General features: G+C 40.1%; 1 protein-coding gene across 1 annotated transcript in view; it reads left to right on the plus strand.

The window, feature by feature from the left end:
• The window catches only part of LOC128693156 (extracellular matrix organizing protein FRAS1-like), a 252,677-nt gene that overhangs the window by 157,429 nt on the left and 80,342 nt on the right, over positions 1 to 14,906 (plus strand). Inside the window, exons 24-26 of the mRNA XM_070089393.1 lie at positions 6,414 to 6,561; positions 9,218 to 9,424; positions 14,506 to 14,792. Of these exons, the coding sequence (XP_069945494.1) occupies positions 6,414 to 6,561; positions 9,218 to 9,424; positions 14,506 to 14,792 (642 nt within the window). The remainder of the gene's footprint in view (positions 1 to 6,413; positions 6,562 to 9,217; positions 9,425 to 14,505; positions 14,793 to 14,906) is intronic.

Consider the following 14,906-nt stretch of genomic DNA (forward strand, 5'->3'; position numbering starts at 1 on the left):
CACCAAGGCAGGGTGGCCCGAAAAAGAAAAACTTTCACCATCATTCACTCCATCACTGTCTTGCCAGAAGGGTGCTTTACACTACAGTTTTTAAACTGCAACATTAACACCCCTCCTTCAGAGTGCAGGCACTGTACTTCCCATCTCCAGGACTCAAGTCCGGCCTACCGGTTTCCCTGAACCCCTTCATAAATGTTACTTTGCTCACACTCCAACAGCATGTCAAGTATTAAAAACCATTTGTCTCCATTCACTCCTATCAAACACGCTCACGCATGCCTGCTGGAAGTCCAAGCCCCTCGCACACAAAACCTCCTTTACCCCCTCCCTCCAACCTTTCCTAGGCCGACCCCTACCCCGCCTTCCTTCCACTACAGACTGATACACTCTTGAAGTTATTCTGTTTCGCTCCATTCTCTCCACATGTCCGAACCACCTCAACAACCCTTCCTCAGCCCTCTGGACAACAGTTTTGGTAATCCCGCACCTCCTCCTAACTTCCAAACTACGAATTCTCTGCATTATATTCACACCACACATTGCTCTCAGACATGACATCTCCACTGCCTCCAGCCTTCTCCTCGCTGCAACATTCATCACCCATGCTTCACACCCATATAAGAGCGTTGGTAAAACTATACTCTCATACATTCCCCTCTTTGCCTCCAAGGACAAAGTTCTTTGTCTCCACAGACTCCTAAGTGCACCACTCACCCTTTTCCCCTCATCAATTCTATGATTCACCTCATCTTTCATAGACCCATCCGCTGACACGTCCACTCCCAAATATCTGAATACATTCACCTCCTCCATACTCTCTCCCTCCAATCTGATATCCAAACTTTCATCACCTAATCTTTTTGTTATCCTCATAACCTTACTCTTTCCTGTATTCACTTTCAATTTTCTTCTTTTGCACACCCTACCAAATTCATCCACCAATCTCTGCAACTTCTCTTCAGAATCTCCCAAGAGCACAGTGTCATCAGCAAAGAGCAACTGTGACAACTCCCACTTTATGTGTGATTCTTTATCTTTTAACTCCACGCCTCTTGTCAAGACCCTCGCATTTACTTCTCTTACAACCCCATCTATAAATATATTAAACAACCACGGTGACATCACACATCCTTGTCTAAGGCCTACTTTTACTGGGAAATAATTTCCCTCTTTCCTACATACTCTAACTTGAGCCTCACTATCCTCGTAAAAACTCTTCACTGCTTTCAGTAACCTACCTCCTACACCATACACCTGCAACATCTGCCACATTGCCCCCCTATCCACCCTGTCATACGCCTTTTCCAAATCCATAAATGCCACAAAGACCTCTTTAGCCTTATCTAAATACTGTTCACTTATATGTTTCACTGCAAACACCTGGTCCACACACCCCTACCTTTCCTAAAGCCTCCTTGTTCATCTGCTATCCTATTCTCCATCTTACTCTTAATTCTTTCAATAATAACTCTACCATACACTTTGCCAGGTATACTCAACAGACTTATCCCCCTATAATTTTTGCACTCTCTTTTATCCCCTTTGCCTTTATACAAAGGAACTATGCATGCTCTCTGCCAATCCCTAGGTACCTTACCCTCTTCCATACATTTATTAAATAATTGCACCAACCACTCCAAAACTATATCCCCACCTGCTTTTAACATTTCTATCTTTATCCCATCAATCCCGGCTGCCTTACCCCCTTTCATTTTACCTACTGCCTCACGAACTTCCCCCACACTCACAACTGGCTCTTCCTCACTCCTACAAGATGTTGTTCCTCTTTGCCCTATACACGAAATCACAGCTTCTCTATCTTCATCAACATTTAACAATTCCTCAAAATATTCCCTCCATCTTCCCAATACCTCTAACTCTCCATTTAATAACTCTCCTCTCCTATTTTTAACTGACAAATCCATTTGTTCTCTAGGCTTTCTTAACTTGTTAATCTCACTCCAAAACTTTTTCTTATTTTCAACAAAATTTGTTGATAACATCTCACCCACTCTCTCATTTGCTCTCTTTTTACATTGCTTCACCACTCTCTTAACCTCTCTCTTTTTCTCCATATACTCTTCCCTCCTTTCATCACTTCTACTTTGTAAAAACATCTCATATGCTAACTTTTTCTCCCTTACTACTCTCTTCACATCATCATTCCACCAATCGCTCCTCTTCCCTCCCGCACCCACTTTCCTGTAACCACAAACTTCTGCTGAACACTCTAACACTACTTTTTAAACCTACCCCATACCTCTTCGATCCCATTGCCTATGCTCTCATTAGCCCATCTATCCTCCAATAGCTGTTTATATCTTACCCTAACTGCCTCCTCTTTTAGTTTATAAACCTTCACCTCTCTCTTCCCTGATGCTTCTATTCTCCTTGTATCCCATCTACCTTTTACTCTGTGTAGCTACAACTAGAAAGTGATCTGATATATCTGTGGCCCCTCTATAAACATGTACATCCTGAAGTCTACTCAACAGTCTTTTATCTACCAATACATAATACAACAAACTACTGTCATTTCGCCCTACATCATATCTTGTATACTTATTTATCCTCTTTTTCTTAAAATATGTATTACCTATAACTAAACCCCTTTCTATACAAAGTTCAATCAAAGGGCTCCCATTATCATTTACACCTGGCACCCCAAACTTACCTACCACACCCTCTCTAAAAGTTTCTCCTACTTTAGTATTCAGGTCCCCTACCACAATTACTCTCTCATTTGGTTCAAAGGCTCCTATACATTCACTTAACATCTCCCAAAATCTCTCTCTCTCCTCCTATGTATAATATGTAATAACAGTAATACTATGTACGTACAGTGGACCCTCGCCTAACGAACGCATCGCATAACGTTAAATCCGCCTAGCGATACATTTTAACGCAAAAATTTTGCCTCGGCTAGTGCTAAAAAACTCTCCCAACGCGATTCGTTCCATTTGAGACGTGTCCACGTGTGGCCTGAGTGCGCCACACTTGTCCCGTGGGTGCCAGTGTTTACAAGCCAGCCACCGCGGTCGCATCCAAACATACAATCGAAACATTTCATATTATCACAGTGTTTTTAGTGATTGCACCTGCAAAATGAGTCACCATGGGCCCCAAGAAAGCTTCTAGTGCCAGCCTTGTGGTAAAAAGGGTGAGAATTAGTATGGAAATTAAGAAAGATTTTGAAGAGTTTGGGGCTAACCCTGAGACGCCTATGCCAGTTGTGGAATCCATTGTGCCTACGTCAAAGATTAAGGAAATGTGTGCAAAGTGGGTTGAACTGCAAACCTTTATGGATGAAAATCACCCTAACACAGCTATTGCAAGCCGTGCTGGTGACTATTACAATGACAGTGTTATGGCCCATTTTAGACAAATCTTAAAGGAATGGGAGGTACAGAGCTCTATGGAAAGATATGTTGTGCGACAGAGGTCCAGTGACTCTCAAGTTGGTCCTAGTGGCATTAAAAGAAGAAGGGAAGTAACCCCGGAAAAGGACTTGACACCTCAAGTCCTAATGGAAGGGGATTCCCCTTCTAAACATTAACACCATCCACACTCTCCCCTCCTCCCATCCCATCAATCATCACCAAATCTTCAATAAAGGTAAGTGTCATGTAATTGTACATGTCTTCTTCAGTTTGTGTGTATTAAAATTAATATTTCACTTGGTAAAAAATTTTTTTTTTCATACTTTGGGGTGTCAGGAACGGATTAATTTGATTTCCATTATTTCTTATGGGGAAAATTAATTCGGCTAACGATAATTTCGCCTAACGTTGAGCTCCCAGGAACGGATTAATATCGTTAGGCGAGGGTCCACAGTACCGCGTATAATTTAGTTTGACAACACCACCACCAGATAGCTGTGTCAATCAAAACAATGCTCACCAGTGAACGTGTGCTTATGGAGCTACCCTCGCTGTATAAGGAATTCTCGTGGTTTTCTTACGTTTTGTGCAGATAATTCGCCAGATTTCTTTTTTCTAACCATTTGTCCTAAGAAAGCAAGTGGAAAGGACAGTGCTGAGAAGAAAAAGAGGATGATTTGCATGGAATTAAAGCAAGAAATCATTGATAAGGACAGACTATGTATGTAGTGTACACTGAGATAAACATAAAAATTGTACATGGCGACCACTCTCAGTGTGAGGGAAAAGTTCAATAGATAGGAGTAGAGAGGGAGTATATAGTAACAATAGTTTCATTGCCGGCTACTTGTTAAGGTAGGGTAAGTCGAGCTCCCGCTATTCCCGCCTTTTTCCCCTCCCCGAAAGTGATAGTTTCATTGCCGGCTACTTGTTAAGGTAGGGTAAGTCAAGCTCCCGCTATTCCCGCCTTTTTTCCCCCATCCCGAAAGTGATAGTTTGACTGCCGGCTGCTTGTTAAGGTAGGGTCAGTCTAGCTCCTGCTATCCCTTTCCCTCCTTCTTCCCCCCCCCCCCCGAAAGGTGACGTGTGGGGCTCTGGTCAAACAGTAAATCACTCGACTCACAGCTCCCAACACTACTGTAAGTACATGCCTGCCTTGTATTCTAGTGGATTTATTGGTTGAAAGCTTCACTTTTGACCAATAATAAACTTAGTCTTTTCAGCCTTGCTCTAAGTTGACTGTTGTAATAATCACCACGTCTTTTAGGTATTGTACTTATCATGGAGAGTGATTATTTAAGCAGTGGGTAACCTGTCTATCTTTTCAGCTTGGATGACAGAGAGGGTCACCTGTCAATCAACGAGAAAAACTGAAGGAGACGGACTAACGTCCTGGAGACGTCCCATATTGGATTTACTTGCCTGTGCACTTGTATGAAGAATCAGGACATAACCCCTCATCATTACAGCGGTCAAGAACCTGATCTCCTGTCATCGGGAAAGATTACTTACAGCCACTAGAACGAGCCAGTGGGTTGTCACCAACAACTGCGACCCCCCCCCCCCCCATCATCAGCAACGGCTTCTATTACAACAATACGCAGTGTCACCAACACCAGACACCCAAGTTTTTAGCGTTGAATTCAGATAACATTTATATTTTTAATTTTTCATTTTCTTTCATGTAGGATCAGTATTTCATATTTAAGTGTTTTATATTTCATATTTCCTAAATAATAAAGTGTTTATATTTGTCAGTTTTTGTTCTTTTTCTATTCATTAATTTTCCTGAGGAGGAGCCAGCCTGAGTAATACTGACTGAAGTTGTTACAGGGCTGAGCAAGCCTTCACACTCGCAACCACAGTCTTCCTCCCTCCACTGTCCATGTAATGACATATTTTATTCATTCTAGAGTGTATATCAGGTTTCTGTGTTATTTATATTGTTTATTATGTCATATTAGATGTATTGTGACAGATAAATAAGCAATAGAGTTGATGTTAGGTTATTTTGTCATGCCTCCTGAGAGTGGGAATTCAGCTGGAATGGATTAATTGCATTTCAATTAATTTAAATGAGAAAAATTGATCCAGCAACAAATAAATCAGGATACGAAGTCCAATGAACGGATTAAATTTGTAAGCCGAAGTACCTGGAGTATAGCTGGAGGTTATTCTGGGGATCAATGCCCCCACGGCCTGGTCCACGACCAGGCCTCCCGGTGGATCAGGGCCTGATCAACCAGGCTGTTACTGCTGGCCGCCCCCAGTCCAATGTACGAACCACAGCCCGGCTGATCAGGGACTGACTTTAAGTACCTGTCCAACTCTTTCTTGAAGGCAGCCAGGGATCTATTGGTGATTCCCCTTATGCTTGGTGGGAGACTGTTGAACAGTCTTGGGTCCCGGACACTTATGGTGTTTTCTCTTAGTGTACCAATGGTGCCCCTACTTTTAATTGGGGGTATTTTAATAATAATGCCACTGTACTAGTTAGTATCATTGTTTAGTTTTTTGGTCTAGTTTGACCTCTTATGTTTGATATCAGTATATTGATGATGTTGAGAGATGCACATATCTTAGTGTAATATAAGAATAAAAAGGCAGAATACCATGAGTGGAACAATACACAAATAACCCACACATAGGAGACTGAAACTTATGACAACATTTCAGTGAGGTGTGGTTAACTTTCATCTTCAGTGGCTTAAAAACTCTCTCATTTTTCATGCGCACATGCTGAGAGAGTATAGGTAAGACACTTTCTAGATCCATAGAGCAGGTGCATAGCAGCTATCCAAAGAGTCAAATGCCAGCAACAAGTCAGCATGTGACTAACCTGGCAAGTTGACTTTTGTTTGGTCTTAGAATTTTGAATGCAGAGCTTGGTTATATACGTACTTGACTTGTAATAGCGTACCTGTACTGATAACTTCATTTGCATTATAATCATAAATATTCATTGTTGTATTTTATTTTAGAAGTACCGTAAATTTCCTACTTTGAATTACCGGTGTGTGTTTACTATTCCAGCATGCCTCTGTACTCTTGGAGCCAAAATTCTTTGAGCTGAGTAACTTAGAATCAGAGGATGATGAGATTGTATTCATCCTTTTGGAGGCCCCTCTTCATGGCACAATAACCAAAGAAATTAATGGAGAGTCTCTTATATTTACTGAGGGTAAGAAATAATAGTACAATTATATATTTGTTTTAAACATATTTCTATAATAATGTAGTGTTCTTGCCTAGTTACTGGGTATCTGATATCTCTTATATTTTATTCATAGATGCAGTATTACCATGAACAGAATTTTTTGTTAGTATGGACATTTTGCAGCTTCTGGCAAGATAGTGATAGTTTGAAAGTGTTTATTTTTTGGGTCTCTGTCTCGGTGGGAGACGGTTAGCATGTTTAAAAAAATATGTATAAAAACATGTTCATGTACAGTGGAACTTCAGTTTTTGTATGGCCTAGTTTGTATGTAAAACTATAGTTATTCTCTATAAAATGTATTTTTTGTTAATATTTCCCATAAGAAATAATGTACAGTAGGGCCCCACTTATTCGGCAGGTTAGGTTCCAGGCTACTGCCGGAAAGCAAACTTCGTCGGAAAGCAGAACTCCATTTTTTCCATTTATAAATGCATATAAATGCCAGATAACAAGTTTACGCTAACATATATTAAATTAGCAATAGAACTAGGCATTAAAAAATAAACTAAATACACAGTACACTTATTATTTACCTCAAAATATTTGTAGTCTTAATGTAGGGCAAAAGGTGAGTAGTATTTACTCTAAGATCCACCATGAGGCCTGGTCACAGACTGGGCCGTAGGGGTGTTGACCCCCAGAACTCTCTCCAGGTAAACTCCAGGTCTCCAGGTAAGAGGTCAGGTGTGGTAGCCCTCCTGGCCACCCCACCCACACATACTATACTACGATGCTTAAAGCTTCCTAGAGCGATAAAATGCATATACAGTAGACGTATTACTTACCTTAAAATGTTTGTAGTCTTAATGGTCTTAATGTAGGGTGAGAGGTGAAAAGTATTTATTTGTAGAAAGTCGTGTGGGAGGTATGGCATCCTGCCTGGCCACTTATACCTACTACGACATTAAGCTTCCTAGATCGATAAAATGCATACATAGTACATTCATTAATTACCTTAAAATATTTGTAGTCTTAATGTAGGGTGAGAGGTGAGTTTTATTTGTATGAAGTCAGGTTGGGAAATATGGGTAGCCAGGAAGGGCAGCCCTCACCACCCCACCCACACATAATGTAAACAAACCAGATGAATGCATCTGGTTTTCGTCACAAGTCCTACAAGTTGCCTGGCTACCACAAGTCCTACAAGTTGCCTGGCTACCACAAGTCCTACAAGTTGCCTGGCTACCCCAAGTTGCCTGGCTACCACAAGTCCTACAAGTTGCCTGGCTACCACAAGTCCTACAAGTTGCCTGGCTACCACAAGTCCTACAAGTTGCCTGGCTACCACAAGTCCTACAAGTTGCCTGGCTACCACAAGTCCTACAAGTTGCCTGGCTACCCCAAGTTGCCTGGCTACCACAAGTCCTACAAGTTGCCTGGCTACCACAAGTCCTACAAGTTGCCTGGCTACCACAAGTCCTACAAGTTGCCTGGCTACCACAAGTCCTACAAGTTGCCTGGCTACCACAAGAAGGAAATATTGTCACATGTGGATGCAGATTGGTCCAACACGTGACTTATGGCTGAGTATAATTTGGCAAAGTCGACCCTCTGTGATATCAAGAAGGCTTGTGATAAGGTTATGGCCTACACGAGTGAGTTTTCTGCCGCCTCAAAAACTGGAAAAAGTGCAGAAAGAAAAGTGATGGTGAAGCCACAGAGCTTTGAACTCAATCATTGCATGATGAAGTGGTACCTACAACGACATAGTAGTGGTATGATGGTTCATGATGCCGAACTTCAAATGGCTGCAGAAAAATTCAGCAAGCAGATTGGCCTATCAGACTTCAAGGCATCTGAGGGTTGGCTCTTCCATTTTAAGTTGCACCACAGACTGAGCAGAAAAAAAGTGTATGTGCAATCTCTGACTTATGCAGAGATTGCAGAAACAGTGTTGCACCCAGAACATTCTGAAAGTGATGACGACGACCCAATGCCTCCAAGACCAAAAACTTCAGCAGCAAGGGCAGGTGTCGAAACACGTTTTGGAGTATCCACCGTCCACAGCCCATTTGAAAAGTTATGGTCCCATGGTCCGTGAAATCCGGGAGGCTGTTATTCGAGCCCAGAGTGTCTGGCCCCACCGCCAGACGACACTGGACTCGTTTTTTTAACCTACAACGCTGTCGCTGATGACAATGTGACAAGGTACGGATGGCGATGTGATGGTATGGATGCACATTTCCCCCCCCCCCCTCACGTATCCAGAAACTGTGTTTCCGAACCGGTCTCAGCCCATATAGTTCGGATATGAGAGGTATCACTGTATAAGCAGGAAGAAAGTATGGAATATTAGAAATGTAAGTAAAGTGAAAGGATCTGTGAAGATTGTTATTATTTTAATTATTATATTAATGGGGAAGTGTTAAACCCATAAGGGACACACACCACCTGGAAAATGGAAGGTATGCTAATCAGGTTTGATATAAGGATGGGGGAGAGTAGCTCCAATTACTTGGATCAAAAACAGTTCACCAGCATCAGGGCATACCCTGTCCTCCTCTATGCTTGCAACAAAGTGCACATGTTATTAATTTAGGAAGGATATATACATGATGGAAAAATGGATCTAGATGGGTAGCTAGAAAATTTTTATTAAATTGTTTCCTTTTATTTTCAGAGGAAAGTCTTGACAAACAAGAAATAAAAAACTCAAGGATAATGTATAGTCATGATGGATCAGACTCCACTTTTGATTCCCTAGTTTTCCTTGCACTGAGTCAATCATCAGAAGCAAATTCTCGCATTGCTATTACAATTCGGCACGAGGATCAGCAGCAGCCCATGAAAAGTGATAATGCCTCATTTTCCATGACATTGAATGAATGTAAGTACAGTATTTAATTATATTGTTAATTTTAATTAATAGCATAATTAAAAGCTCTTTAACCCCATAACTGTCCAAACGTAGATCTATGTTCTTACCGCTAGCGCTCCAAATGTAGATCTATGTTTTATTTTTACTGCCTCCAAATTTGGCATGATTGGTCTAAGATACCTGGTAAGCATAGAATGGGTCTTAACCCTCAGTGTGCACTCTATTAAAAAAATCTGGGACCATTTAGTACCTTGTGGGAGCACCAGTTTAATTGAGCACCAACTAGAGCAAACAGCACAGCAAACACCAAGGATTCACTGATGTCATGTTGTATTAACACTCCCCTTTTAAGAGAAAAGTGTCATCTTGCCAGAATGTCCTATAACCTATGCCCTAAGTAAAAAGAAAAGTCTGGAACTGTAATTTCAGCAGGCTGGCTGACCGGCGGCTGACTGGCTAGTGGCTGGCTGGCCGGTGACTGGCTGGCTGATTGGCTGGCTGTCTCTATCTCTGTCTGTCTCTCTGTATCTATCTCTGTCTCTATCTCTGTCTCTATATCTGTCTCTATATCTGTCTCTATCTCACAGGAACACATATGTAAATACAATTATACACAGTGTAAATTACCTAGGATAACCAAAAAAATCCAGACAGTGTTATTCTGGAACTGTAATTTCAGCAGGCTGGCCTGGCCAGCTGGCTAGCCAGTGACTGGCTGGTTGGCTGATTGGCTGTGTCTATTTCTGTCTATCTCTGTCTCTATATCTGTCTCTATCTCACAGGAACACATACGTAAATACAATTCTGCATAGTGTAAATTACCTAGGATAACCCAAAAAAATCCAGACGAAGTACTATGCTGTGCTTGTAGATAGTGATCGTGTGTAATACCAGATGGTTCATGAGCAACTCTTTGAGACAGATAGACAGACAGATAGATAGATAGATAGGCAGACAGATAGACAGACAGACATGTTTATGTGTAAGAGTGAGAACAAATAAATTGAAGGCTTGTCAAATGTCACCACTGTCATTAGCGAAGAGATAAGATTAGATAAGACCACGCTCATCATTGTCAGCAGTGGAGTGAAGAGATATGACAAGTGATACACTCTTACATCAAGCTTCAAGGGGGGTAGTAGTAGTAGTAGTAGTACTACTACTACTACTACTACTACTACTACTACTACTACTACTACTACTACTACTACTACTACTAGTACTACTACTACTACTACTACTACTACACTACTACTACTACTACTACTACTACTATTACTTCTACTATTACTTCTACTACTACTATTACTTCTACTACTACTACTACTACTTCTACTTCTACTTCTACTTCTACTTCTACTGCTACTTCTACTGCTACTTCTACTGCTACTTCTACTTCTACTGCTACTTCTACTGCTACTTCTACTTCTACTGCTACTTCTACTGCTACTTCTACTGCTACTTCTACTGCTACTTCTACTTCTACTGCTACTTCTACTGCTACTTCTACTGCTACTTCTACTTCTACTGCTACTTCTACTGCTACTTCTACTTCTACTGCTACTTCTACTGCTACTTCTACTTCTACTTCTACTTCTACTTCTACTTCTACTACTACTTCTACTACTTCTACTTCTACTACTACTTCTACTTCTACTACTACTTCTACTTCTACTTCTACTTCTACTACTACTACTTCTTCTTCTTCTTCTTATATACTCCAGTGTATCCAAAACACTGCTGGGACTTATAAATACTATGTATATATTTCTAAACAATGGTATGTGACTAAGGTAGGTAAAAATGTTCACCTGTCACTGTGTTTGTGACTATTTGAGCACTATTTCAGTACTTAACCCTTAAACGGTCCAAACAGATCGATGTTCAAATTTGTAATGCTACAAAAGTAGATCTACTTTTTTTTACATATTTTCAAATATAAAAAAAAAATGTAGATAAAAGTTTTTTTACATGTTTTCAAATGTAAAACAAAAAAGAAGATCTACATTTTTTTACATACTTTCAGATGCTGAAAAAATGTATATATACATTTGGACCATTTAAGGGTTAATATTAGTGTCAGAACAGAGATTAACTATGAAATCACAAGGACTACAAATTGTCATTATCAGAACATAATTTTTTTTTTCTTCAACAAGTCAGCCGTCTCCCACCGAGGCAGGGTGACCCCAAAAAGAAAGAAAATCCCCAAAAAGAAAATACTTTCATCATCATTCAACACTTTCACCTCACTCACACACAATCACTGTTTTTGCAGAGGTGCTTAGAATATAACAGTTTAGAAGCATATACGTATAAAGATACACAACATATCCCTCCAAACTGCCAATATCCCAAACCCCTCCTTTAAAGTGCAGGCATTGTACTTCCCATTTCCAGGACTCAAGTCCGGCTATATAAAATAACCAGTTTCCCTGAATCCCTTCACTAAATATTACCCTGCTCACACTCCAACAGATCGTCAGGTCCCAAACACCATTCGTCTCCATTCACTCCTATGTAACATGCTCACACACGCTTGCTGGAAGTCTAAGCCCCTCGCCCACAAATCCTCCTTTACCCCCTCCCTCCGACCTTTTCAAGGACGACCCCTACCCCGCCTTCCTTCCCCTACAGATTTATACGCTCTCCATGTCATTCTACTTTGATTCATTCTCTCTAAATGACCAAACCACCTCAACAAACCCTCTTCAGCCCTCTGACTAATACTTTTATTAACTCCACACCTTCTCCTAATTTCCATACTCTGAATTTTCTGCATAATATTCACATCACACATTGCCCTTAGACAGGACATCTCCACTGACTCCAACTGCCTCCTCACTGCAGCATTTACAACCCAAGCTTCACACCCATATAAGAGTGTTAGTACTACTATACTTTCATACATTCCCTTCTTTGCCTCCACAGATAACGTTTTTTGTCTCCACATATATACCTCAACACACCACTAGCCTTTTTTCCTTCATCAGTTCTATGATTAACCTCATCCTTCATAAATCCATTCGCTGACACTTTCAACTCCCAAATATCTGAAAACATTCACTTCTTCCATACTCCTCCTCCCCAATTTGATATACAAATTAAAAACGGAATGAGATAAAAAGGTATATCAGCAACACATCTGTAAGTGGCAGCGCTTCATGTTGCCGTCAGATGAGTGACAAGTACCGACTTTGTGGCCTTATATCTCTGTAAGTACTGACTCTAGAATTTTTTTTTACATTACTTTATGTAAAAAATTGTCCTCTTCATTTAAAAAAAAATATTTCTTTATTTTTCAAAATATTCGGAGTACTGGGCGAGAAAACATAGATCTACGTTTGGACAGTTAAGAGGTTAAATAAGGAGTCTTATGAACTTGTTATTGTAGTCCATTTATAATATGACACTTATCTAACAGAGCAACACCATAGTACACCATGGTATTGAATATTTAACACCATGGTATCTTGTCACAAGGGATATCTTATTCAGCTATTTTATTTAAAACTGTTTAGCATGAATTACTTCCACTAGTGGGCCTTACTCACCTGTAACATCATTTCCAACTGCACTTCACTTCTAGCTCCACTATGTAAATTTCTGGTCATGTACTTCTACTTAGGATAAGAAACTGACCATCTTCTATCAAGGATGAGAGACTAATAACCTTACCTCAAAACTACCCCTTCACTTCGACTGTCTCCAGTATTGTTATCACCTCTGTATTTGACTGATGAAACCTGCTGTGCAGGTGAAATGTTTTAGCAATAAAGATACTTAGTATTGAATATGTCTTACTCATCAACTTATCTGCATTGTGTACCATTTCTTCTTTCTTCTTTCAACACACCGGCCGTATCCCACCGAGGCAGGGTGGCCCAAAAGGAAAAAACGAAAGTTTCTCCTTTTACATTTAGTAATATATACAGGAGAAGGGGTTACTAGCCCCTTGCTCCCAGCATTTTAGTCGCTTCTTACAACACGCATGGCTTACGGAGGAAGAATTCTGTTCCACTTCCCTATGGAGAGAACTGGAAATAAACAAGAACAAGAACTAGTAAGACAATAGAAGAAAATGCAGAGGGTTGTGTACATATATATATGCTTATACATGTATGTGTAGTGTGACCTAAGTGTAAGTAGAAGTAGCAAGACGTACCTGAAATCTTGCATGTTTATGAGACAGAAAAGAGGACACCAGCAATCCTACCATCACATAAAACAATTACAGGCTTTCGTTTTACACTCACTTGGCAGGACGGTAGTACCTCCCTGGGCGGTTGCTGTCTACCAACCTACTACCTGTGTGTGTACCATTTATGATATGATAATGAGTTGCAAGACATACTATTTATATTACAGGCATCCATTGCTTTATGCATTTGCATAATGTAAAATTTTTGTATGTACAGTTACTTCATTTCTACAAGAAATTTGCTGTGTGAGTAAATTCAGTCATATGCACATGGGGGAATGGAGGTGGATGCTGTGGTTTGGGCAAACTTGAGAAATTGTGTGTCAACACCCACTCATTTAAATAGTCTACCAATTTCCAATTTATGCACAACATTTAAGGACTCAGGATAACCAAGTATCTTTAAATGACATACTTGAAGCACACAGAATACAGTACAAGCACTACATTCTTATTCAGAGCCAGTCTCATGTGAATTGGCATTTATAACTCTGCTCATTCATGCCCCCTCCCCTCCCTTCTTACTGGAGTCACCCTGCCTTAGTGGGAAATGGCCATAGTTTAAAAAAAAATTTTGGAAATTCAGTATTTATATAATCATAAAAAATTCTTTTTTTTTTTTTTTACCATAATTTTCATCAGTAAATATGTACATATTGGTTACAGACAAGTTACATGACAAGTTGACCAAGTTACAAGCATCATCACTTATGAGAGGCACATCTCAGTTCAGTTGATTCTCAGTACACTTGTGTGACAAGGATCTCTTTATAAATTTATTGGGGATTTTCTTTCTTTTTGGGTCACCCTGCCTTGTTGGGAGATGGAAGACTTGTTGGAAAAAAAAAAATTGGTTACAGATCATAATTGTAATTTCTCTTTTTCTTAGATGAAACAAAAGTTATCAGTAGTTGGCATCTTCACTTTACTGATGTCCATTCCAATGACGAGGACCTGGTATACACTCTCATCCATCAACCCCAGTATGGGACTCTCGTTAGCACCGAACCTACAGGAATTACACGAAGGCTTAATGAAACCCATAAGTTCACCCAGGCAGATATTATCTATGGCTTGGTTAACTACACATCAGACAGAGAAATTGGGATGAAAACTGTAACAGATAGTCTGGCTTTTAATGTTACAGATCCTCAAAACAATGTCCTCAGTAATCAGGTAATATACAACTTTAGTTCATAAGTTATTAAAGCAGTTTACAAACTAGTAATTATTAATTTATATTTTAGAAATCATTGGACTCAAGTAATTTAGAGCTTACTTCATTATACA

This window comes from Cherax quadricarinatus, chromosome 28 (assembly GCF_038502225.1).
Source record: "Cherax quadricarinatus isolate ZL_2023a chromosome 28, ASM3850222v1, whole genome shotgun sequence".
Classification (NCBI taxonomy): Eukaryota; Metazoa; Arthropoda; class Malacostraca; order Decapoda; family Parastacidae; genus Cherax; species Cherax quadricarinatus.